This window comes from Equus caballus, chromosome 3 (assembly GCF_041296265.1).
Source record: "Equus caballus isolate H_3958 breed thoroughbred chromosome 3, TB-T2T, whole genome shotgun sequence".
NCBI lineage: Eukaryota > Metazoa > Chordata > Mammalia > Perissodactyla > Equidae > Equus > Equus caballus.
The window spans coordinates 119426796-119454021 of record NC_091686.1 but is presented as its reverse complement, the minus strand read 5'-3'; the positions used below and the strand labels follow the sequence as shown (position 1 = coordinate 119454021).

The 27226-nt window shown below is 53.3% G+C and overlaps 1 protein-coding gene across 1 annotated transcript in view; it reads right to left on the bottom strand.

Moving 5' to 3' along the window:
- Positions 1 to 27226, bottom strand: part of STK32B (serine/threonine kinase 32B) — a 337581-nt gene that overhangs the window by 57409 nt on the left and 252946 nt on the right. Inside the window, exon 5 of the mRNA XM_023638366.2 lies at positions 7509 to 7546. Within this exon, the coding sequence (XP_023494134.1) occupies positions 7509 to 7546 (38 nt within the window). The remainder of the gene's footprint in view (positions 1 to 7508; positions 7547 to 27226) is intronic.

Genomic DNA, 27226 nt, shown 5'->3' with positions numbered 1-27226 from the left:
ATGACCGGGCTCTGACCAATGGGATATGAGAATGATATTTGCAACTTCCAGGATATTTCCTTAAAGGGAATGAGAATTCCCTCCTTCATTCCACACCCTTCCCCCACATCCCTGCATCCTCTTGCCTTTTATGTGGACTTGGGGGGCCCATTTTGAGCTACACAGATGAGGAGCAATGACATAGAAGGAGCCTAGGCCCCTGGGAACTTCCATGGAGGAGAGACTGAACTTTTCCTAGAGAGAAAAAAGCTTCTATTTTGTTAAAAAATTTTTTTGAGTCTTTGAAAAGCAGTTAAGTCTGTATCTTAATTTTTACAAGACCCTATTAATTTAGACAGCTTTTTCATTTGAGGCTTTGGTGTTTCTAGGCGTAGAAGCACGTCATCTGCATACGACGATGGCGCTCTTCTTCTGTTTCTATATCTCTGCTAACACCGGGTCCAGATTCCAGCTCTGCCTGATAATGATTACCATAATTGCACGCTGTTTCCAGAACAGTGTTTGATACTGGGCTGGAGACACCTGTGGCCGGGCTGCTGGCTTCATGGAGGACATTTGTATGGAGGGGAGGCTTATATCCTGGAATGAGTCAGGGAAGCTGACCGGGACGTGGTGGGGAAGGCAGCGGTCTTGCTATCCCATGACCTGGGCGGAGGCAACCCCATCACTGGGCAGCTGCATATCCTCAGTCAGTTCATCTTCCTGGCCTGGGCTTCAGTGCCCCCAGAGAAAGCAGCTTAACGAAGCAACAAGCCTTGTGGTCACACCTACCTGGGACTTGAATTCTGGCTCTAGGACCTTGAATTCTGGCTGCTCAGCTGCTCACACTGTGAAACAGGTGACAAGACAGTGTTTACAAAAGTCCAGCCTCAGCAAAGACCCTCATCTATGGAGCTTTCTCATCCTTTGGTTCTGTCCTAAAAAGACGGCCTCTGCTTCCTTTCCCCCTTCCAAACCTCGCCTGAGTGCATTTTGTTGGCAGAACCTAAGTCTTATCCAGAACCCTAGCTGCAAGAGAGTCAGTAAATGTGGGTCCATCCTCTGGTCCTTGTGATACAGGAGGTAGAAAGAAAGGAGTGGAAAGAAGCTAAGTGTCAGAAGATAGTCTCCAGCATGGTACCTCCCAGCGTCAAGAGCAGATCATGGCTGGGAAAGGGTTATAAAAACCCCTCTACGAATGATACTCGGATTAATATGACTGTAAAATTGCATGCCCCACACAGAGAGGTGGAAGGGAAGTGTATTAGTCGTGTGCCTTGGCTACGCTCCAGGAAGGATCTGCCCTAAGTACATGCTTAGCCCCTCTCCACCCTTCCTCACTCCTCCCGAGGGCGGTGGAGAGACTAGGTGAAGGGTCAGTCTGGGATGAACTGACCAGCTTGTCAGCAGAGCTCTGCCGGGTTCCCGTGAGCAGGCGCGGGGCCCTCCTCTGCTCATCCAAGCTCTGGGTCTCCCTCTGGCAGCTTCTCAGCCCCGAGCAGGTGGGGGTCTGGGTGGTGAGCCCTCCTCTCTCTGGGGTCCTGGAGCAGGAAGCTCCTTTTGACTGACACAAACCCGAGCTTTGATCAGCAATGATGGTGTTGTCTCGGCCTCTATCTGCCACTTCCTTGCTTTTTTTCTATTTGTTAAAACCCCCTAGGGGGAAGACGGGGCTATTATAGGTTGAGTTGCACTCCCCTCCAACTGCACAGATTGAAGTCCTAACTCCCACACCCAGTCCCTCAGAATGTGGCCTTATTTGGAAATAGGATCTTTGCAGACGGAATTAGTGAAGATGAGGTCACACTGGAGTAGGGTGGGCCCCTGAACCAATCTGACTCATGTCCCCATAGAAAGGGGTAATTTGGACACAGACATGCCCATGGGGAGAACGCCATGTGAAGACTGGAATTATGCTGCCACAAGCCAGGGGACCCCCAGTCGCCAGCAGAGAGAACTGGAACGGGTCCCTCCCCAGCACCTTCAGAGGGAACATGGCCCTGCAGACCCCTTGATGGCAGGATTTCAGCCTCCAGCACTGTGAGACAGTACATTTCTGTTGTCAAATCCTCTCAGTGTGTGGGATTTTGTCATGGCGGCCCTAGGAAGCTAATAAGGGGCTCTTCACCAGGACATCACAGACTCCTGTGCCAGGTCTTTAGGACTTTAAGATGCTCCCATAGCATCACACTGCAGTAGAAACTTCCCTTTTCAGCAGCCTTCCCAAAAGAACTGAATTCTGACCCTCCCAAGGGCACCAGAATAGCTTTAAACTGCCTTCCTACACTTTCCCCTTAAACTCTTGGAACCCCATCTAGAAAAATGACACCTCCTGTTGGCTCCTCAGACTTAGCAGAAACCTGCCCCCCAACTTGTCTGGGTGGCTTCCCCCACTTCCTCCTCAGCTGCTCCCATCCCCACACCTCAGGCATGGGGAACGGCACGTGCCCGAGCTGTTCATTCCCCAGAGTCTGTTCCTCCCGGCGCGATGAGACGGCCGACAAAATGTTTTGACAAGGAGGAAGTGGGTGTCGATGCTGCCGGCCATCACCATTTGGTGGAGCACTCACCAACAAATATGTTAGCAACAGATGGAGAGGCAATTCTTCGAAATGAGTCCAGTTAATCAATGCTCTAAAATAGAATCTGTTAATAGAAAACGTGAAGTACAGTAATTCCAACAGATTAGGAGCCAACTGCCATTGAAACGATAGCTTGTTACTCACAGTTCCCAAGAGGAGGGAGCACGCCACGCCATGGGGGTGCCACACAGGGAAGCCCGGGGGTGGCTCATGAGGTAGAGAGAGACGGGGGAAAATGTGAGGAAGAGCCTTTCTGGTGGTTTCCGTGGGAAGGAATGGGTGAGGCAGGCAGGCAGGTTTAGGTGTGGCTAGTCAGAACAATTTCAGGGGCTCAGGGGCACAGGGGCTGTCCCTGGTTGTCTGGTACCTGGCCCTGGGGTGACTAGGGCAGAGGATGGTGGCCTGGGGCGTGAAGGAGTCAAGCATCAGAATCCAGAGAATAAAAGACATGGTTGTACGATGAGAAAACAGACTTGCGCTGCTGGCGTGGCTGCTGTGTTACCAGTCGCTAAAGATCCAGGTCAGCTTTCCCATCCCCATGTGCCCATCCCCAGGCCCACGAGAGAAGAGTGAACCCGACACTCACAGCCAGCCTTGAAGAAGTCTCAGATGTGTGGGGTCTTCCTGGCTTTCTCACTTGCCATTCTCTCTCTCTGGAATGCCGTACCCCCAAATGCTCTGTTGACCCCACTCATGCTGCAAGATCCAACACAGACATCTCCTCCTCCAGGAAGCCCTCTGCCCCCTCCCCAGCCTCACTGCCCTTCTGCTCCTGCACAGCCCCACCCCTGACCCTGCTGGGTGGGACTCACCTATGTACCCTTCTGTGCCTCCCTCAGCCCTGGCTGCACCTTAGAACCACCTGGGAACTTTAAAAATGCCCACCCAGCACCCTCTCCTGCAAGATGAGTCAAGCGAGCGCTCGGTGGGCGCAGCCCTGGCATCTGCACTTTCTACAGTTCCCGGGTGACGTGCAGCCGTGGCTGAGAACCGCCACCCTAGACCGTGAGGCCCTTGACCACCGGGGCTCTGTGTCCTGCGTTCAACTGGCACAAAAACGAAGAATTGCTCTCCTGAACACAGAGAGGATGGGGGCTCCAGGGTCAGTGACCTTTGAACAAGGGCCCTCAATGACACAGCGCGAAACGCGGGCGCCGCGCTTCTGTGTCTGACTCTCGGCTCTTGGCCCAACTCTGGGGAAGTCGAGCTCCCACGTGGAACCTGTGCACGCGGCCCCTCCACTTCCGCCAGCCTGTTCCGGGTGACTACATTAACGGCCACAGCCCCGCCCCCTCCCCGCATCACCCCTCTCGCCATGCCATGTCACTTTGCAGCGCGCCCCCCTACTCTAGGTTGGGCCATGTAACTTGCTTGGCCCCCTGCGATGTCAGCGAATGTGGCATAGGTGGAGGCTGGAGTGAGTGGGCTCTCCCTGCTCTGCTCCTGCTACGGCCGTCCGGGGCTGGCCTGCCGGAGGGGAGCCAGGAGGAGCAGGGCTGAGGCCCCAGTCAGCCAGCCGAGGCCGCGTGCACCAGCCAGTGTGCACCAGCCGGCAGCCAGGCGACCCTCAGGGGTGCAAGTGAGCACAGCCAACGTCACCAGAGCTGCCTAGCCTACCCCACCTGACCTCAGTCTGAGGAGAAACCCTGCCTACGAAAGCTCACCCCACGGGCCCGTGAGCCACCTCCATGCTCCTGGTTTGTGCCACTAAAGTCATGTGCTTGTTCATTACCCAGCCTTGTGGTACCAGCAGAAAATGAACACACTGCCTCTCCCCTCTCTCCATGGCTTGAATCCCACTTCTTCAAGCTCCTTGCCCTCAGCCCCAAGCACACTCCACTCTTCTCCCTACACTGTCCTAAGATGCTGGCTCCTCCTTAAACTCCACTTTATCTCCAGGGATGGCCTCTCCCTGCTTTCGCTGCTGCTCCAGAGACCCGAAATCTCAGAGCAGACTTAAAGTGGTCGTCCTAGAAGATGAAACCCAGGCTGAAAGAGCAGAGAGCAGAGCAGACGCCGGGGGAGAAGAAAAGCTTGTGTGAGAGGCTTGGGTTTTGTGCAGCCAGCAGATCTTGAATAGTATTAATAAAACATTAATGGGCTTACTTAAATTATGTTTCTATCTCATTGTAAACACAGCCAAATGAGATGGGTGATCTAAGTCTTTAAATAGCAACACACGGTTATTTGTTTTGTCAGCTGTTTTGTAACATTGTTAACAAAAGGTTAAGGGGATGTAAGTATAACCTGGTGACTGTCGTTAGTAACACTGTATCGTATACTTGAAATTTGCTACAAGGGTAAATCTTAAATGTTCTCACCACACACAATAAAAGGCAGCTATGTGAGGTGATGGATGTGTAATTACCTTGACTGTGGTAATCATTTTACAACGTGTACACATATTAAATCATCACATTGTGCACCTTAAAAAATCACATTGTACTACCTAAATACATATAATTTTTATTTGTCATCACACCTCAATAAAGCCAGAGGGGAAAAAAGGCAACAATGGGGAGGAAAAAAAAAAAAAAAAAAAAAGGAAAACCTGATAAGCATCTCCCATCATAAATCATGGAATTGAGGACCATGGCCACAGACTCCTCTCTTGTCCTTTTCTCCTAGGGGAGATTTGTGTGTTCTAAGAAGAATTCCCTGCTCCTGAATTTCTCTTCTGTGCTGCCTGAAAAGACACTCATTGGATGTTAAATGTGGGTGAGGTATGAGCCACTCACTCCTTAGTATCAAATAGTGTACTCAGCGCTCTGTCTCAACACCAAGCAGATACACCTTGATGAAGTAGGAGCTCAGAGAAGAGGCAGGAGGGTCGATCCAGAGGCCCCTGGGGAGTGTGTGGGATGCTGCAAAGCCAGAGGGCAGTGTCAGGAGACTGTGTTAGCCAGTGGGAGGTGGCGAAGGATGGGGGGCTCAGGGAGTGGGGAGCAGATCTGGGAGGAAACTGAGGTAGGGCTGAGGAGAAGGGATGGATGGAGATCCCAGAGCTCAGGAACAAGGAAACACAGAGAAGGTTGCATGGGAGCATCTGCCCACCTGTCTGTTCCTGCAGCAGCATCCTCAGAGAGGAAAGGGCTGGACTAGTCCTATTAACTTGTGTTCCCACCTTTCAGGGCCCGCAAGGTCTTTGCTGAAAGGTCCCTCTCAGTCATCAGGGCAGGCCCCCGAGGATCCTGCCCAGAACCCTGCCCTCCAGACCCCTGGCTTCCTGGACAGCCCGCCAGCCTGGACAGGTCCCGCATGACCCAGCCTGTGCCTCTTCTCACCTCCACATAACCTGCTTCTGTGATCTGACCCTGCCCTGCCCTAAGCAGAGAGGGGACAGGGAGAGGCTGAGTCATCTGAGCTCTCCTATATACCTTTTACATCCTGGTACCATGATGGCTGCTGACCCTCATTGTCTTGTCTTAGACTTTCACCACCCCTGCAAGGCAGTATCACTTCTGTCTTACTACTGGGAAGGCTGAGACTCAGAGAGGTGAAGCGAGTTGTCCGAGGATACACAGCTAGATGGGGGGGAAGGGGGGTCAGCTGGACTCCACATCTGGGGATCCTAACTTTTAGATTCAAACTAGGGATCTCGGTTTTGCTTCATCATCAGCCTTGATTCGCACCCTCAGCTCTGCCCAGTTCCCCTGGCACCTTAAGGCCATCCTTGACCTTCCACTAGGAGCACAGAGATGTCCACCCACTGCCCTAAAGCACTCAGTCTGGTTTCAGCATCTGGCAGGAGATTCGAGTCCAGATGATCCCACCCACCACTCCTGTTCCAGCTCCCAATACTAAGTGGCTTCTACAACAAGGAAGGACACCTGAGAACGCTGGTGGCGGCACATACAGGATATCCTAGAGGGGGTTCGAGAAGAAGCCACCGCCTCAGCCTGTGGAGGTGGAGGAGGGGCCCGGAGGAGCTACGTAGAAGAGACGGCAGACTCATCCTTGAACTATTCAGCAGCACCTCAGAAAAGTCCCCACGTGCTCACTCCAGCCCGCCCTCCCAGAAGCCCCTGGGGAGGAGCCCCTGCAGCAACGTCAGTGAATTTAGTCTTCAAGGCAGCCACGATGGTCGGCTGAAAAGCTGCCGTTGGCCCCGAAGGCGGTCGACTGTCTGGTCAGCCGAGCTGTGCAGCGCTGGGCCGGGCCCTGGACCTGTGGTCCTCAGACTTTGCTGGGCACCACATCCCCGGGCTGACGCAGACCACAGGGTGGCCCCCTTGCTGAAACATGACAGGTCTGGGCTTTGATTCTTAACAAACCCCCCAGGAGATACTAACAAGACCGAAGCTGCAGAGCCACCGACATGGGCCCCTGCTTCTCCGAGTGCGGTCCAGGGACCAGTAGCGCGGGCCCCACCCGGGAGCTGTTAGGAATGCAGAATCCCAGGCCCGCCTCAGACTCCTGACTCAGCTTAACAAGATGGCCAGGCTCCACATGCACGGAAGCCTGGGACGCCTGGATGAGGGAAGGCTCAGTGGATGACTGATGATTGATTTCCGGCTCGAACACCATCGCATTTGATCCCCACGACAATGTGGCGGGTGAGCACCATTTTCCCAGTTGTGCAGAAGATGACAGGGAGGCCTGGAGAGGGGAGCGACTTTTCTGAAGCCGCAGGTTCACAGGTGGGGGAGCTGGGGTGGGAAACTCAGGCCTGTCCAACCCTCCATTTCACTCCCACTTCTCCCTGCCGTCCTCGCACCAGGACGTGAACAGCGATGTCTTCAGGAGTGAAACTTTCCAATACGTTGGAGTGGACTCGCTGCAGGAGGACACAGACCAGAAACGGATGTCCATCCACCAGGATCGAAACAGAAACAGGCTCTCTGGTCAACCCTGAAATCCAGCTTACCAGGACCCCTACCCCACCAACTTCCCAGAGCCCCAGACTTCCCGCTGAAAGAGCCCATACAGCGTTCAGAACAGGCTTACCGTGTTCATCCAGCAGTATGTTGTCCGGCTTGATGTCTCTGCAAGAGAAAACAAAGAAGCTGAAGATGCATTCCTGCAGATGAGCACATGACAAACGGGACGCTTGGGGACACGTGCCCGACAACACCCAGCCTGCTGGTCTCTCCCGGGGCGTGAGGTGGCAGACAGCGGGCAGGGAGTCATCATGATGAGAAAGGAGCAGCTGTGTGCTTGCCTCCTTCCCTCTCCTGGGACAGCAAGTGGATGGTGTGAATGTTTTTTCCTGAACGTTCTTAACAATTTCTGACCTTGTGACTCTCAGCAGGGACTGCTCATTGAGCACGTGGTCTCTGCCAGCGGGTATAGACAGCTCCCCTTCCTGATGTAATTTGGCCCTCCTGCCTTGCTACTTCCGTAGGTAACCTCCCCAGGGTTACAGTCTCTGCTCCACAGAGGCGGGAACTGAGACCCAGGGAGGGCCTGTAACCTGTGCAGACCAGCAATTGGCACAGCCGGCCCTCAGCCAGCATTTGTATGGTTTGTGAGCCAAGACAGGCTTTTACATCTTTAAAGTGTTATCAGAACAAAACAACACACACATACACACGCATACACAAAGCGAAAACGTAAAAGAATGTACAAGAGATATGAATGTGGCCCTCAAGCCCTAAAATATTTATTATCTGTCCCTTTACAGAGAAAACTTGCTGATCCCTTTGTAGGGTAATACAGTGAACCACATGCAGCTTAATCTGGGCTGCGGAGTTTCTGGAAAGTTCTGCTCTATGTCACCATCACAGCAAAGGGCCCTCGATCATAAGTTGTGCTTGTTAAAGACGGGGCTTTGCTTTCTTCACCTCTGTACCCGGTGCTGCGCACGGCGTCTGTCACTAGCAGACACTGTCAAAAAAACCCCAGAGCTGGACGGCAGTTAAAGCGGTAAAAACAGGTTGTATTCGGGACTCACACAATACGGAAGAGAGGCCGCAGGACAGAACTGGGCCCGGTTCCCAGCACAGCATGGACAAGCGGGGGTTTATAGCCCAGAGGCAGGTGGGGGCCAGGGGATGGAAATTCCTAAGAGGAAAGATCGGGCTGAGGGAGGATTGTGGCTAAAGCGACCAAGGAGGATTCTCGCTGCAGGCAGGCGGGGCACAGAGCCCCCTGGGGTGGGGGGTGGGGGGTGAGGAACCTCCTCAGGCATCCAGGGTGGGGATTCCGGCTAAACTGATTTAGCACGCTTCTTCTAAAACTGGACGACGCAGAGACCAACACGGAAGCCCAGAGGTCAAGGCCGAGTTGCAAAGGAGTTCAGAGGAGGCTTAGCGGAGTTTGGTCGAGGAGAGAATCTTCGTCAGCTAACAGGAAACTCAGATGAGAGAGGAAGGGGAGAACGCTTACAAAAGAAACACAGCCTTCGAGAAACTCAGCTGACATCTTCAACCCCGATTTACTCATCATTTACATGCATTCACGCTCCAAAGCTCTAGGTTAACACCACAGATTTTAGAAATGCAAGCCCCATTCACTCATTGTAATAAATGTCACATCTTCTGAAACTTAATGACAGCTTTCCTCAAAATAAGAAGCGATTGCTCCTGCGTTTATCGAATAATAATTCTACCTGAAAACACAGTGTGGTTATTTGTAATAATGTGAGGTGATGTCTATGGCTTTGGGGATGAAAGAAACACTCAACCTACATATTTAAATTGTTATTTTCATGGTGACTTTTCAAGCCCATGAATATTGACGAGCATCAAGTAAATGGGCCCCTGCTGCCAAGTTCACAAACATCCAGGATGAACAGAGAGATAATTTGCGGTGGTCCCTTTGGGAGGATAAACTTGCGAACTTACAGAATTAAAACAAAAGGCGGAAGACCCAGAGCCAAGTGTTTGTGGATCAAAGCAGCGAATGCCTGGTCCCCGTCTGGGGCATCGCCCAGCAGGGTCTTTCAAGAAAAGGTGAGAAACGAAAAATAAAGACTTGTCAAGAAGGAAAACACGGCAGCAAATGTTGAAGCGCATCCTTTAAGGTGTCACCAGGGCTGGGATGACCCTGTTTGGGGCTTGGTGCAGGGTGGAAGGGCTGTGGCCTGGGGACTGAGACCCCGGAATGCCTGCGAGGGCCACAGCCTGAAGCGGACAGTGCCTTTCTGAGGTTCCTCTGCCTGCCCTCCTCTCCCTTCCTTCCTTCCTCTTGCCTCCCTTCCTTCCTCTGACCATCCCGTCTCCCTTTCTCCCACCTTCTTCCCTCACCCCTCCCTCTTCCTCCATCCCTTCCTTTTCTTTCCATGAACATTTCCCAAAGGCCTCCTCTGGGCAGGTCTGGGACTGCAGGGGTTGCAGAGGCTCAGGACCCTTCCAGAAGCTCAGACTCGGTGGGAGGGGAGACACGCAGGCTGGGCGCCGTCTGGCGGAGCGGCACAGAAGCAGGGGAGAGGGGGCCGCGGAGCCCCAGAGAAGAGGGAACAAAGGCAGCTGGAGAACAAATGGCCGGGGTGCACTCAGACGATGGGGACCAAGGTGACAGAGACAATAAAAGATGGGGGGCGGCAGAGCTAAGGAGAGGTGGCCTCGTGTAGTGGGGTGAATGGTGTCCTCCTGGAATTCATGTCCACCCAGGACCTCAGAATGTGACCTCATTTGGAAACAGACCTTTGCAGATGGACTTAGTTAAGGATCTCAAGATGAACTCCCGGGTTTAGGGTGGGCCCCAAGTCCGACGACTGCTCTTCCTAAGAGAAAGGAGCTGGAGACCTGGACACACAGACACCAAGGAGAGAAGAGGCGGCGTGAAGCCAGAGGCAGAGACGGGAGTGATGCGGCCACAAGCCAAGGAGCACCTGGAGCCGCCAGAAGCTGGAGGAGGCAGGGGAAGACCCCTCCCGCCCTCTGAGGAGGCACAGCTCTGCCGACACCTCACCTTCAGTCTTCTGGCCAGAACTGCGAGATGATAAATTTGCGTGGTTTTAAGCCACTGGTTTTGTGGTGATTTGCTTCGGCAGCCACAGGAAGCTAACGCACCTGGCAGAGCAGAAGGACAGCTGGTGGAGGAGGTGGGCAAGGCTCAAGTGGCAGCCAGTGTCCCCCGCTGACCATGGTGTGACCCGCAGCCACATCCAAAAGGCCCCTGTTCATGGTCTCTCATATCACAAGGACCAAACAGAGCACAGGTGTGAGCAGCTTATAAGCCAGACTCCACGGCTCCAGTGAAAGCTGTCGAGGTCCCCTCCCAGCCCCTCTCCCACAGTGGGGTGACCCCTGCCTGTGCTGCAGTTTCCTGTGTGGTGTGGATTAAATATCTGATACGTGCACCTGTTCCCTCCGTGCCAGCTCTTAGCGTGGAGGGGAATCAATGATCCGCAAGCATTTGTGGGACGTCCCCTCTATGGTCACTGGGGACACAATCGTGAACAAGATAGACCCAGCCAAGTGGAGCTTGTGTTCTAGGAGGGGAGACAGGCCAGGAAGCATGGGAATAAATGACACGATTGCAAGTTGGGACAAGCGCTTCGAGGGTCTAGAAGAGAGACCAGCAGAGGTCCTGCTTGATTTGCTCATCATTTACATGCATTCACTCTCCAAAGCTCTAGGTTAAAACCAGTAGGGGGTCAGGGAAGGACTTTCAGAAGACGTGACATTAGGGTGACATTGAATGACAAGAAAGAGCTAGTCATGCACAACCCTGGGAGCAAGTTCCCATTTTGCAGATGAGGCAACAGAAGGCCGGGAGGGGAAATGATTGACCTGTGACATGCCTCTAGCCAAGGGGACATGACGAAGGTGACGGGGTCATCTCCCAGATTACATTATATAGCTGTCTTAGCAGACTGGAGTGAGGGGTCCTCCCTTGCTGGCTTTGAAGATGTGCACTGTCACATGTGTGGGCCACATGGCAGGGAACTGCAGGTGCCCCTAGGAGCTGAGAGCCAGCAAGAAAATGGGGACCTCAGTCCAGTAGCCACAAGGGACTGAATTCTGCCAACAACCGTGAGACCTTAGGAAAGACCCAGAAAGGTCCAGAAAGGAATGCAGCCCAGTGAATTGCAGCTTTGTGGCAACTTGAGCAGAGGAGCCAGCTGGGCTGCGCCCGGACTCCCGACCCATGGGAACTGAGGCAATACATGAGTTGTTTTAAGCTGCTAAGTCAGTGGCTATTTGTTACGCAGCAACAGTGATACACTAGCTGTATGATCTTGGGCAACCTACTCTGAGCCTCCTCCTCATCTGAAAACAGGAATAATAGCCCGTATCTGACTGCTGCTGGGGGTATGCAAGGAGGTGCTTCTTCTACGAGGCTTCGCACGGCTCCCGGTGCATAAGAGGTGCTCTTGAAAGGAGTAAGGGAGGACTCAGGGCAGATTCTTGAGCTTTCAGTAAAGGGACTTAGATTGCTCTCACAGGAGGCTCCCCAGGCAGACTCCTGCAAAGCCACACGAGACGGAGAGCCTGAGTCATTTGGGATTTAATAAGAAAGCATTTAATGGGCAAAGCATCTTATCAGAACCTTTAGGTTAGCAGTTTCAGGACCATTTCCTCCAGTTCTATTCCTCACACTGATTGCATCTCAGCTCCAGTGCGTCATCCTGTTGCAAATGGGCTCGTAAGTTGAGAAAGCGCATTAGAAGCACTGCGTGCATGGGAGAGGCTGTGATGGCGTTTTCTGAGGACAGGCTCATAATTTCAGAGCTGGGCGAGATGACACTTTGATGGAAAGAATGCGTGCGAGGCCGTAAATCCCAGTTCTTGCTCTGGAATCATTCCCCAGCCCCGAAATAAAACAAAGCATAAAATGGGGTATTTTAAAAAACAGCACAGGAATCAGCCCAGAAATGGCTCTGACCCAGACCGCAGAGGACAGCCACGAGGACGTTAATGTTCATGTCGCTTTGCAGGGGGTGTCTGAGTATTCTGTGTCGGCAAGCTTATGCAGCAATAAAAACACATAAAAACCTGATGGAGAATAGGCCACATTTGTGAAATGAAAATCTGTGGCTATTTTACCACTAGAGAAAGAAATACGCACTTTAACATGCATGAAGGTTGTAGGGAGAGGTGGAAAAAGAGATTCAGAGAGGGCTTCGCTGGCCTGTATTCAGGCCACACTGCCTGATCCGAGCTTCGGATTCCTCAGCTGTAGGACGGATAATAACATGAACTCCACAGAGTTATGGTGAGGATTCGTTTCAATCATTTTCTTTTGCTCCTTGTTAAAGCACCTTAATCTACATCCTAATTACTGCAGGAACTTAGCTTCATTGTGTTCTGAAACACAAATTCGATAACGTCAGTCGTCTGATCCAGAAACTTCTGTAGCTCCCCGCTGTTCACCCAGGAACTGCCTTTAGGGCATTGCTGGCAGGACAGGTGACAGGACTAAGAGTGGTCAGCTCTGAGGCAGAGGAGACCAGCCTGGCTGGGGTGGTGGGTGGAGCTGTCGGATGAAGGGAGATGAGTTTGGAGAGGTGCGTTGAGACCACGTGAGGGGCTTTATTTGATCGAGAAGGCAAATTTAGTTTGCTAGACTTAGGAAGGAATTCTTGGGGTTTCCTTCTGGTCAGGCTGAATATTGGATGATTGACTTCGCCAAGGATGTACGAGAGCGGCCAGCACCGTGGCAGGCCCACAGGAGGCAGGCTGGTTGTTAAGAGCAGAGGGAGCAAAGACCTTTCGGTACTGAGGCTGGGCTGACTGTGCACTGGGGAGGATGGCGGAGGCGTCTGCTGAGCCTCAGGGGAATAGGCAGGAGTCACCATGGCTGTTGAGCTCTGTCTTGGCCAGCTTCAGGGGGCCTCGCACCCACCCACCAGTGAGCTGATGTGGGACAGGAAGCAAATGAACTTGGTTCTTGCATTTTGGAATCTCTCGCCATATTGGCATGGACTGTTCTAGAAACTGGGTAGCGATTATGAAACGACACGTCCTTGCTACATGTTAAATATTACTTCTTTCTCCCTCTCTTTCCTGCTTCCTGTGGAGGGCAGGGACCACCCACAACACCTAGCCCCCAACATGATGCCCTCATGTTAACAGCAGTGCTGGTAATATTGACAGCTAACCTTTATCGAATGCTTCTCGTGTGCCCGGCACGGTTCCGAGCACGTCACGTGGACCTGACATGTGGTGTGGCTACCCCGTATTGGGGACCACAGGCAGCACATTATCTGGCAGCTCGCCTAATTCCAACACAGCGTAGAGGCATGTACCATATTATTTGTATCTTAGGATACGTTTCTTTATTACAACATCCACGTACAAGGCTGCATTTCTTTTTTAATATGACCCGAATGACTTTACAAGGCATAAATCTGAGCCTGTCCCTTCTTACATAAATCCTTTTAATGGCCCTCAGGTACCTGTAGTGTTGGTGGGCAGACTCTGGATCCCATGTTCTAATATAATCGCTAAAATAAAAAATGAACACTGAGATGTGGTTGTCAACTTTTAAATCCATCAACTGAGGGCATCAAAGACAACTACCAGGCACTACGATTGGACTCGCACAAAAAGAGGGGAAAAGGAGCCATTTTACCCCAGAAGAGTCATGAGGACACAATTTCAGAAAATGGCACAGTTGTCACTGGCCTCAGGCCCCTTTGCGGACAAGTTTTTCGAAAGCACTGACCAAAGGCCAGAGTCCAGATTCTTCAGGGCTTTTCCTGATCTGGCCAGTCAGCCTAGCCCCTGCTCCCTGTGGCCCAGGGACACGAGACCACCTCTGGTTCCCCAGCTTTCCCCGGTCCAGTCTCTTCATGGCACGCCCTCCTCCCTACTAAACCCCCTGCCGCAGGTTTTAGCACACAGTGCAGTTGCAATCTCCTCCTGGAATACTGTAGCGGGTCAAATGGTGTCCCCCCAGGTCCACGCCTACCTGGTACCTGTGAATGGGGTGTCATGTGGAAACAGTGTTTGTGCCGAGGTAATTGAGTCCAGATGAAGTTGTACCGGTTTAGGGTGAGCCCTAAATCCAATAACTAGCGTCCTTCTAAGAAGAGAGGAAAAGGCACAGGTCCACACAGAGACAAAGGTGACGTGCAGACAGAGGTGGGGACTGGCGGGACGGATCTACAAGCCCAGGACCGCCAAGGACTGCCCAGGGTCACCAGAAACCAGGAGAGGGGTATGGGACCGAGTCTCCCTCAGAACCCGCAGGAGGAAACAAACATGCCAACATCTTGATTTTGGACTTCTGAACTGCAAGACAATAAACGGATGTTGTTTTAGGGCACCCAGTTTGTGGTACTTAAGCGCTGCCCCCTCTGGCCCACGGCCCATGGCCCGCCCTGCTTCCCTGTGTCCAGCCTGATGTCACAGCTCGGCCTTGGTCATTTACTCACCCGGCTGCTCCAGGCCCTTTGCACATGCCACTTCATTTATCCTCATACGACCTGAACCAGTGCCCCAGGGCTGCTGTAACAAATGACTACGAACTCAGTGACCCCAAACAACACAGATTCAGTCTCTTACAGTCCTGGAGGCCGGAAATCCAAAGTAAGGCTGCAGGGACTAAAATCAAGTGTCAACAAAGCTGAGTTCCTTCTGGAGATTCCGGGGAGTTCCCTTGCCTTCCCAGCTCCTGGAGGTGCCCTCATGCCTTGACTGTGGCCCCTTCCTCGCATTACTCCAGCCTCGTTTCCCTTGTCACATCTCCTACTACTGACTCCGACCCTCCTGCTTCCTTCTGATGAGGATGCTTGGGGTTATACCGGACCCACCTAGATAATCCCGGACAGTCTCCCATCTCGTGATCCTTAACTTAATCATATGTAGAAAGTCCCTTTTGCTGTGGAAGGTATCACATTCACAGGTTTTTGGAGATTAGGATGCGGCATCTCTGGGGGCCATTATTCAATCTACACGTGTCCTCCTACAAATTCATACATGGAAGCCCTAACCCCAGCACCTCCGAATGGGCCTGTATTTGGAGACAGGCTCTTTAAAGAGCTGATGAAGGTAAAATGAGGTCAGCAGGGGGCCCTGACCCAATCTGACAGGTGTCCTTGTAAGAGGAGGAGATCAGGACACAGACACACGGAGGGGCGACCAGGTGAGGACACAGGGAGAGGACAGCCCTCAGCAAGCCACGGAGGGAGGAGCCTCAGGAGAAACCAAACCGCCCACACCTGGAGCCGGGACTTCCGGCCTCCACAACTGGGAGAAAATAGATTTCTGTCGTTTAAGCTGCCCAGTCTGTGGACTTTTGTTACGGCAGCCAGAGCAGACTAACAGAGGTAGGCAACATTATTATCCCTATTTTACTGGACAATAAAACTGAGGCCGAGAGCAGTGAAACACTCCCTGAAGTCACAGTGAGTCCTCGGAGGAGCCAGGATACGCCCGTGAGAGACCCCTGACTTGATTTAAAGGCACGGAGGCAATGCTTTAGATGTACGCAGCCTACTAGGGTAGCTCTTTCTTGCATCTGGCTTCAAATTCCAGGCTGCAACTTAAATCCTTTTCCTCTTGCTTTATTCTTTGGGGGAGGAAGTGCATCCGGTCAAGTCACGCTTGGGGGTTGCTGGTTTTTCTTTAATTCTGCAAAGAACAAACATCAGCATGGCTGGCATTGATTAACTCAGTTCAAAAGCTGTGCCACTCCATGGGGCCTGGATGTGAACTTGGTTATAAGGCAGTTGCATTCAGCTAATTATTCCCAAGTGTATCTCCGGGAGATTTTAAAAAGATTTCAGGGTTCACAAACATGCTCAAGGATGCACCGGGTTCAGTGAATTCCTTCATGGGTGGGTGAACCCCACAGCACAGGCCCCCCCGCCCCGGGCACAACGAGGGGTCACCTTGCCAGGAGGGCAGGAAGAGTCCCCCAAACCTTCGCAGATCCACCTAGCTCAGTGTTCTTTCTTTCTAGTTGCTCTGAGAACACTGAACTGCAACCATCTGAGCATGAGTCAGCCTGCTCCGCCAGACCGTGAGCTCCTCGAGGCCGGAGCCAGTGCAGCAGCATTTGGAAACCACGAGAGAGTGTGGAAGGCTGGGATGCATGCCCGTGGCCCTGCAGTGACTGCGAGACAGCTGTGATGATGGGTAAGCCTTTGAGCCCTTCACACGTGACAACAGTTCAAATCCTTACTCTGCTACAGCGTGGGTCTCAGTTTTCCTCATCCATAAAATGGGGACAAAATGAAATAGTGTATGTAAAGGACTTAGCTCAGTTTCTAGCACATAGTAGGTGCTCAATAAATGGTGGTCATTTCCCCGACTCTGACCCACCCCTACTCAGCAGGGAGTTCAGAGGGCAGAAAGAAAGGAAGAGAGAAGAGTTGAGCCAAAGTGACTATGGCCATCTCTCACATTTGTGCAGTTTAACATTTCACGAAACCCCTCCCCATACTGTAGTTCATTGAATCCACCCAACAGCCCTGGAGAACCAGCATTATCTTCTTTCTGTGCACGAGGAAACTGCAGCCTAGCGAGGTGAGTGGCTTCCCATGGTCACAGTTCAAAAGTGGCAGCAGCAGGCTTTGAACCCAGCTCCCCTGATGTCCATGTAGTGCTCCTTCCTTCCCACTTTCTGGAGGGGCAGAGACATTAGCAGGCAGAGCACTTGACTGCCCTGTGCAGGCCCTGTGCGTGCCCATCACGGTCCCCGCGTCTGTGCACAGGCTCATCCCTGTGCCTGCAGCCGGCAGCTCCCCCTAGTCTCCACGGGGCCAATCCTCTGCAGGCACTGGCTCTCACTCAGCCGTCAGGCCCTCTGAAAAGCCCTCCTTGAAGGCCTCCATGGACCAGCTCGCTGTCTGGCACTTTCTCGTTGCCAGCACTCCATTGTCACAGCAGCAACCACGATCGGTACATGTGTTTGTGTGATTATCTGATTGATGCTTTCCTTTCCCATTAGGCTCTGAATCCATGGAAGCTGGGCCCATGCCTGGATCTGCAGCCCTGGCATGGTGCTGAGCACACGTTAGGCGTTCAACAAGTACTGATGGATGGAAACCCATCAGGAGGCCCTAGGCGGACGTTGAGTCCAGAGGTCCTGAGAGAGGCCCAGGTGCACACGGCCAATGAGTGACAGGTCCCTGTGTGGTGCTCTGGCTCCCGGGACAGCCAGGGGACCCCCCCCCCCCCACACTCCCGGCTTCCCCCCGAGACCATGGCCTAGCTCCTATTTTATTTCACTCACTTTTGGCATCTTAAAAACTACTGCAATGATGTGGGTCCTGCATTTTCCTCCCAGATTCAGTCCTCTTGGTGGGCTCCTAGGCTGGGCCTGAAGCCCTGTGAATCTTCACGAGCCCCATGATGCCCCCATGGTACCCATTCTCCACATTTCTGTTAAGATGTCCAGACAATAGGCCTTATGTTCTTAATCTCAGAATTCTTAATCCCAGAATTACATTCTTGATCTCAGAATTACATTCTTGATCTCAGAATTCCTTTCTGAGGAAAATGTTGGAAAGAGTTCAATTCCACAGCGAGGCCTAATCTTATTATATGCACATTGATTCCTATAGGGATGCGGGAGCCCTGGGGCCAGGGGAGGACTCTCGCCATCAGGAGTAACCCTGCCATTTTCCAGATGAAGAGAGTAACGTTCAGAAGAGTCGAGTAATTTCCTTGAGTCTCTGGGAAGTTAGCACCAGAGATGGAATTTGAATTTTGCTTTCTGACTGCTGTAAATTTCTTAACAGCGTGGATTTTACATGAGTCTTTGAGAAAGGTATTTTAAAGCTAAAAGGAATCTAAGAAATAATTGTGTTTATTATTAATAATTGAGAGGTTTAACTTCTTGCTCTAAATGACAAATATGTCCACTTTAGATCTGGGCTCAGGTCTGGGTTGATCTTTCTCGTGGCCTGTGCTCTTTCTACCATCACGAATTTGCTTGTCCTGCTTCTATCACTTTCCTATTACCACCCACACTTCAGACCACAGTTTCCCACCACATGCTCTGCAGGGGCCCTGGGCTCATGTTTGAGAGAGGGGATAAATGGGCAAAGATAAAAACGTATACCATATACATTTCAGGGGGAAAATACAGGGAGAATGTTAGAGGATGCTGTTTGAGAGAGATGACTGGGAAGAGGTCCCTGGAGGATGACGATGCCAGAGGCCTTGAGCTGTGCTGAGCCAGGTGGAGAAGCACGAGGGGCTGGTGTAGTGGATGCAGCCAGGAGGGGAGAGGAGATGCAGTGAGGAGCGGAGAGTGGCTGGAACCCTGGATATTTACTCCGAGTGCGAGGAAACGTTCCCGGGAGGGGATCCCGGAGGAGGAGAAGGCCATGATCCCACTGCACATCACAGCTCGTCTCCACAGCGGCCCTGGATGAGCACAGTTACTTCCAGTCTCCAGCTGAAGAACCTGAACCTAATAATGATCAGGAATTTGCCCCAAACAGGGCTGGCCTCTGCAAAAATCCCCCTTCCCCGAGGTAATCACTCCCATTTGCAGGAGTAGAGAGGGGGCCCCAGAACTTCTGGAAAAGCACGGCGCCTCTCCCCTCCTAGCACTCACAGCTCACCATGGTCACCGGCCTGGGACCACTAGGACTGATCCACCCTGACTGTTGTCCCTTTTATGTTGGGACCAGGATCCAGGCCATCCCTCACGCCCTGGAATCCCGTCCCCTCCCCTGAGCTCTTCCCTCCCCTCCCCCTTCTGGAACTCATGGCCAGCACCAGCCCTCCCTTTGACCGTTTCCCTCACCTCCTGCTCTAACCCACACCTGGCTGCCCTCCAAGGACACGGTGCCCATCACCCTGGGAGCTCCATGCCGAAGAGGGCAGGTGGTCCCCTCGCTCCCCATTGCCCCTGTCCTGCCTTCTGCCTAAACACTACCGTCTTTGAGGATGGGCATCCGATCACACCGTCTCGTCCCTCCCCCGCTGCAGTGCCCTGCGGACACCAGGACAGGCCTCACCGGTCCTGGAGGATTCAGCTCCACCCTCACGCCTCTCCCCCATTGGACCCCAGGCGTGAGCGCCGGTGATGCAACAACCACACGAATGGGCCCACAGCCTCTTCGGTTCCTGACCTCTCTTCCTGCAAAGACCTCCGTCCTCACTCTGCCTCACCCACTCACTCCCACGGTCACACCCGAGACCTTGTCCTTTCCAGTGACCGTCCCCCTCCCCACCTCTCAGGCATCCCACTCTCGAACCACCCACAGCCATCTTCCAGCTCACTCCTTCTTTCCATCCCCTGCCTCCTGCAGCTCTTCAACCCCACCGGCACCCACAGGCCAATGATCCTTCTACTTTTGCGGTCCACCCTGTCTGGCATCCCCAGCTGGAAGCCCGTGGTCCCCCACCAACGTCCCTCTTCCCACACACCCTCAGCTCCCGTGCCCGTTTTGCCAGGCAGAATCCAAACCCTGGTTAAATTCTGCTTCCTGACGACTCTGCTTCTGCGTGCACCCAGCAGAACGCGGCTTGAGAAAGAACCACCACAGCCACAAGTCTCCCTCTCAATCCTGACCACACCCCTGTGCCCCAACTACATTCTCCTGTCCCTTCATGTCACGCTTTGGTGACTATTTTATATCTTTCTCTCTTCAACACCCAACACCTTCTGTCCCAAAGCCCCGGTGCCACCACTGCCTCCTGTCTGACACCCGCATCCTCCGTGTCCCCCTTCTCTCCTAGTCCTTCTCATCCCAGCAGCCAGAGGGGGGCGCCCTCTGCTCACAACCCCTCCTGCCTCCTCTGCGGAATAAAACCACCCACTTACAAAGGCCTCCTGGCCCGACCTCTCACCCTCCCTTCTCTCACCCATGCAGCCACGGGTCTGCCATGCCAAGCAAGGTCCCACACACAGCCTCTGCCTTCCTGCCCCCTGCCTGGAAGCCCTATTCCCTGATATCCATGTGAGTCCCTCCGTCTCTCCTGCTGGCTGCCCAGCTCCCCGGCACTCCCTATTGCTCACCCTCCCTTATTTCTCTCCATACCCTCTCACCACCTGACATTTTGCTCATTGACTCACTCTTGGTCTCCTCCCCCAATTAGGATGTAACCCCACGGCAGCAGGGACATTTGCCCCCCCTGCTGTACCACCAGGACTTAGAACAGTGTCTGCCACAACACACACTCGGGAAACTGTTTGGATGGTTGAAAGGATGAAAGGCTTAGCACTCAGGACTACCTGCCTCTGAGTCCTTCACCTGTTTCTCAGGGCTGGTCCATAGTCCACGGCTTCAGAAACAAGGGTCCCTATGACCAACGCAGTGTCCCAGGCCCCACCCTGGAGCAGTCACGGCCTCAGATTCTGTGGGCGGGGCCTAGGAACCTGCCTTTTCGATAAGCCCCAGTGCAATTCTGACGTCTCCTGGGGTTGGAGAACCCTGCTCTGCTTATGGGGCAAGACAGATATCTGAGCTGGCTCACGATGGGAGGCTGCATTCAGGGGAGGCTCTTGTGGGAATTCTTAGTCTCCAACCCCTGGCATGTAGGCACAGCTTCTTTAAAATACAGGGCCCAGTGGTGGGCTCTGACTCCCTTGGGAACCAGTTAGGACGACTGTGTGAGAGCTGCTGAGCCCCGCGGGCTCCCTGGGAGCAGGCCTGTTCAGTTTGATTGGCATGATGGGGGAGGGGAGGACCACCCCTGACTCTAGCACGGATGTGGCGAAGGAGGGAGGCAACGGGCTGTGTTAGCAGAGCTCTATAGCAACCTGCCGCAGCAGGTACCCATCAATCAGCTGGTAAAGGAAACAAGCTAACACTCCCCAGCGCACACCCACCCTCCCACCCCTGGGCGCCGGCAGGGCCCCGGGGGAACCTCAGGAGGGATTTCCCTTCCCTGATTTTACTAGGGATGTGGGAGCCCTGGTTAGAAAGCAGTCTATGTGGAGCATTACAGTGAATTAATATTTCAAGAGTTGCTATTTTAGGGCCCAATCTCTCCGTGTGAGGATTTCATCCAAGGGGGCATGCTGCCAGAATGTGTGAGAATCACAGAGTCCCAGGCTGTCAACCCGGGAAAGGACCTTAAGACTCTCTGAAACCAACTAGCCCTGGTCTCGTCACCTCTCTGAGCCTCAGTTTCCTCATCTGTGAAGTGGGATAATCATCAGGTCCACCTCCTGGGATCGGTGCAAGGATTAAATGCAATGAATTAAGTTAAATGCAATGAATTGAATTAAATGCAATGAATTAAATTAAATGCAATGAATCCTACAAAGAATTAGCCCAGGCTTGGCACATGGTGAAGTAGTAATTAATACATCAAAAAATTTAAAATGCTCAATTTAGAAATAAAAAAACCGTGGCTGGGAGGAAGGAAATGCCAGAAAGCAGCAGAACTGAGACCAGGATGGAAAGCTGGGGTCTCTTTGCTGCAACCTGTTGAGAATCACGCTCCTGGGGCAGCCTTAGGAGGCCACGGGGAGGGACCGAGGGACCCTCTATCACGTCTCCCTCCGCTCCTCCCACCCAAGGGAGAGGAGGACACAGCGAGAGGAAAGCTTCATAAGATCTGAACAGGGGGCCCGCATGTTCCTTTTGCACGGGACCCCACCAATTATGTAGCTAGTCCTGCTTTTACCTCCAATCACGTCATCCTTACACCACGCTGCAAGGTGGCTGAGTGGCTTCATAGGGAGTGAAGAACCGGAGACCCAGAGAAGTTAAGAAGCCTACTCATAGTCCAACAGCATGTTGTCATCACCATCATTATCATCGCCATCAACATTATCCTCATCATCATCCCTGGTAGCCTGCCCCACCCTCCGCTCTGTCCTGTCACCCAGGACACATCTTGGAATGCAGTGATGCAGCACAGATGACCACGTTTGTCATCTGTTGTCTTTTCACCCCTCATCTCCCCTACTGGAAAGTAACCTCCGAGATCTGTCCGCTCTATGCCCGTAAGAGAGCGGTGCCCAGCACACGGGACGCTCTGCACACGCTGCGGGACGAGGGCACGGAACCCACGCTCTCCCAAGACTCCACTGCCAGGAAGTGAGCTGTTACTCTAAGTCTTTTCTCTTGGCTAATCTTTACAACTTTACAACTTACGAAGGACGATCGTCCCCTTCTGATGGATGAGGAAACTAAGACTTAGAGAGCCTAAGTCCCCAGCTCACATTGTTCATTAGTGGCAGAGCCAGGCTTCGACCCTGGGTCTCTCTGGGGCCACTGGAGGGAGTGGCTGCCCACGGTGTCCTCGGCCGACTGGGGGCCACAGGGAGCAGCAACCTTCTCGTCTGTGGCTTGAGCACAAGAACAACCCCATGCTCCCAAGGGGTTTCAGATGAAATGAGATGATGTGTGCGCAGCATCACGTTGGGTTCTGACCACCTTTGTCCCCAGCAACCCTCCCATCATCCTTGACAAGTCTCTGTCACCGCTTGCCTGCCCTGCCCTGAGGTGTAGATTTCAGGAAACAGCACGTGGATTATTTGAATTATTTTCCTGAAAGCTGCCCGGCCCCCGCGTGCCACCACCTTGCTCCTCCCTTACGTCCCTGAGACCCTCTTAATGTGGTGTGGGCAGAGGTTCTGGCAGCAGGCGTCTGGGTTTGAATCCTGGCTCCAAGACTCACTAACCGAGTGCAGTAAGGTGACCCGCAGGAATGAGGATGACGGCCCTACAGCTGACACTTACTGCGCCCATATTGTCCGGCACTGTCCACGGCCCTTTACATACGATCTCATTTGATCCTCACAACAATCCTGTGTGCTAGAGGGTACTGTCACTCTCATTTTATAGATAAGGACACTTATACCCAGAGAATTTGAGTGACTTGCCCAGGGTCACCCAATGTGATGGTTAATTTTATGTGTCAACTTAGCTGGGCCGTTGTCCACAGATATTTGGTCAAACATTATTCTGGATGTTTCTGTGAGGGTGCTTTTGGATGATTTTAACATTTAAATTAGTAGAATTTGACCAATCAAGTAGGTGAGCCTCCACAATGTGGGTGGGCCTCATTTAATCAGTTGAAGGCCTGACTAGAACAAAGACTGACCTCTTCTAGCACAAAGAAATTCTACAGCAGATGGCTTTCAGACTCAAACTGCAACTCTTCCCTGGGTCTGCAGCCTGCCGGCCCACCCTGCATCTCCACAACCAATTCCAATGGGAATTCCAATGGGAGCCAATTCCTTAAAATAAATAATTTCTCTCTCTAAAGACAGACAGACAGACGGACAGACAGACAGATAGATAGTGAGTGGGTGGGACAGGCTCGTTGACCAAGTCACCCTCACCTTAAACACAAGGCTTTTCCGTCTACAATATCAGTTCACAAAATTAGACATCAGTACAATTTCCACATATCTTCAAAGCAACACCCTTCTGTTTCATAGCATAATTTCTGTGCAGAAGTTTGGCCTTTAGTGTTTTCTTGGGCAGCACTGGAGAGGTCTGGGTGGGGCGGGAGGGAAGCCAGGGCCTGGATTAGATGTGGGGGGTGGGGTGCATGGCCACGGGGGCCAGGGCGGCTCTGGCTCTGACGCAGCCCACTCCCTCCCGTTTTCTTTTTTATCTGCTGAGAGGGGAGATAATGAAATAGCTTGCCTCCAGCTGCAGGATAGGTCTGGTTAGGGCGGCTTCACCAGAATAATAAACATATTCAAATTGCTCCCAGAGGCAAGAGCTGTGGGATCCGCCACTGCCTCTGGGGCAGGGCAATGTGACCCTGTGATTCAGGCAGCCCCCATGTGAGCGTGGTTTCATGATGTCCTGTCTCAGACAAGGTGGCTGCAGCTGCAATCTGGGCAGTGAGATGCCATCAGCCCCGGGGGTGTGCTCTGCACTGTTCTCATCATCAGAGGCATCTCTGGGATGATCCTAAAGTTCCATCTCAGGCACAAGGAGGAGAAGGCACGAGCCCCACCTCCCTGGAGGAAAGGACCTCAGGCAGCTGGCTTTGAGGGGCCGGATCCAGGGGCTGTGCCGGCTCCAGGCCCCAAGGATGCACCAGAGGGACTAGCCCTGGGTATTAGTCAGCTCAGGCTGCCCTAACAAAACCCTACAGTCAGGCGGTTTAACAACAGACATTTGTTGTCTCTCAGCCCTGGAGGCTAGAAGTCCAGGTGTGGGTGGGTTCATTTCCTCTGAGCCTCTCCTTGGGGCTGTCTTCTCCCTGTGTCCTCACCTGGTTGTCCCTCTGTGTGTGTCTGGGTCCTGATCTCTTCTTCTTATAAGCACACCAGTCAGACTGGATCAGGACCCATTGTAGTGACCTCATTTTAACTAAATGACCTCTTTAAAGAGCCCGTCTCCAAACACAGTCCCGTTCTGAGGTGCTGGGGTTAGGGCTTCCACTCAGGAATTTTCAGGGACACAATTCAGCCCATAACCCCCTCCCGTGTGACCCTGTGAAGAGAAGAGAACCCTCCGGGCCTCGGGCCTCCTCTGGACATGGTTATGGGGGAAGAAGGCCCATTCCCTGAGCTCAGGAAGGCGGCCTGCAGTGGGCACAGGATGAGGGCGCTAGACGGTGGACAGAGCAGAGGGATGAGGTCCAGGATTCAGTGAGGGTGAGGACTGAGGAACGGAGCCAAGGGGGCCCTGGGGAAAGGTCTGGGAAAAAGGGGATGGGGGTGGGAGGCAGCCAGGGTGGCACAGAGGCTAGTGCACCTGGGTTCAAACCCAGCTCTGCCAATTCTCTCAGAAGGAATACAGAGTATCCATTTAGAGTCTCATAGCCAGTTACTCTCCATCTGGCCATCATCACCCACCAGCAAAGGTGGGGAGGAGGAAGCCTGGTTCAGGGTGAAATCCTGGGGTTTCCTCCCCCTGGTGCTCACTTCTCCCTAACCTCGGTGTTGACCCCTGAAATCTCTTTGGGAGCTCACTACCACCATGGCCCAGGGCTGCCCAGTGGCTTTACCATTCTGCACAGTGTGCCATCAGCCATCTCCTGGATCTCACAGTGGCCAGGCAGAATTGTTGCTGCTTTTGCATGTGAAGCATCTTCCACTCAGGGAAGGGCAGCAACATGCCATGGTCCTGAGCCAGGGAGGGAGGGTCAGAGGCAGGAATGAAGCCCGTGGCTTCAGGATGGGGCCCCCTGGACACTCCCAGTCACAGCTCCACCTGCTGGGCCAGTGTTTCTCAAACCAAGTCCCACCAACCACAACTGGCACCACTATCTGCATGCTGATTCCAAACGCAGCCTCCAGGCCCCTGACCCGGACACAGACTCAGGGGACCGGACCGGTGGTCTGCTCCGTTGGTGTCCATCTGCACCCTCAAGTCTGAGAACCATTACGACGACCTTTTGTTCCACTCCCCGTCCGCCAGTTCCTCCCTGCCCTGTTCCATCCCGGCTCAGCCAGTGTCTCACCAAGTGGGCGCCGTCACCAGGGGTTGCCTGAGTATTTCAGGTGCTGCACGGACAGGACACTAATGGACATTTCAGTTCTCTTAATTCTCCTGATCATGTCAGGGAGAAAGCCCAGGGACCCCCTAGAACCAAGGCTGATTTGGTACATAGATCGGCACAATCAGCATAAAAATACAGAGAGCTGGCAGCAGGCAGAGGGGCTGTGGGGGTGCTTGGGGGCAAGCAGCCGCTTCTCAAGATTGACTACAGTGGAGCCATTTTAAATGGAGTCGCAGCTGCGTTTCCAGAGAAACTGCCTGGCTGTCTTAAACCTTGAGCTGGGCTGAACCTCTGGACTGGGCCAGAATGGCAATTGTTTATAAGTAATTGTGTGAGAGGTCAGCAGGAGAACAGACATCCTGGTCACAAAGACTGAGGATGGTGGGCTTTCCGAAGGTGGAATCAGCTGTCAATCAACGTTCAGCCAAGACTAGCTCTCTGCCTCCACCTCCAATGAGCGTTCTCTGTGATATGACCTCCCCTCTTTGCCTTTAAAAGCCCCTGACTTTTACTCCCTAGTGGGACCCTATTTGAGTTTCTACCTGAATCTGTGCTCCTCGAATTGCAACTCTTTGATCCCAAGTAAACGCTTTGCCTCTCAGCCTGGTTTCTGCTTTTGCAGGCTGACACCTTCTCAGGGTGGGAGGGCTCAGCAGAGGCTTCCTGGATCTGAGAACTCACTAGAAGCAGGAGAGGCGAGGGGCTCTGGGCAGACTGGACAATGCCACGAGCACCACGAGCAGGTGGGGGTGGTGGAGGTGGACAGGGGTGCACAGGGCAGGGGGCAGGGGCATGAGGCTAAGCTGGGAGGCAGCACAGAGCTGATGAGGAACAGGGCTTTTTGTAGAGACCTGCGGAGAAGCCACTGGAGAATTTCTAACACAGTCGTGACTTGTTAATTTAGCATTTGCAAAAGACCATGCAGGACAGCAGCATGTGGAGGATAAAGGGGGAGAGAAAGAAGGCAAGAAGACCACCAGGAGGCTTGTCAATAAGCTGGGGGAGAAGTGAGTGGGTACGGAGAGGAGGGAACAGACACTGAGGGATGGAGGATGGAGGGGTGGGAGGAGGGGGTGGAAGAGTGGAGGGGTGGGATGGAGGGGTAGGAAGAGGAGGTCGGGGGGTGGAGGGGTGGGAGGAGGGGGTGGAGGAGTGGAGGGGTGGGGTGGAGGGGTGAGGGGTGGAGGATGGGAGGTGGGAGTGGAGGAGTGGAGGGGGCGTGGAGGGTGGAGGGTGGGAGGTGGGAGTGGAGGAGTGGAGGGGGTATGGAGGGTGGCGGGGTGGGAGGAGGGGGTGGGGGAGTGGAGGGGTGGGATGGAGGGGTAGGAAGAGGGGGTCGGGGGGTGGAGGGGTGGGAGGAGGGGGTGGGGGAGTGGAGGGGTGGGGTGGAGGGGTGAGGGGTGGAGGATGGGAGGTGGGAGTGGAGGAGTGGAGGGGGTATGGAGG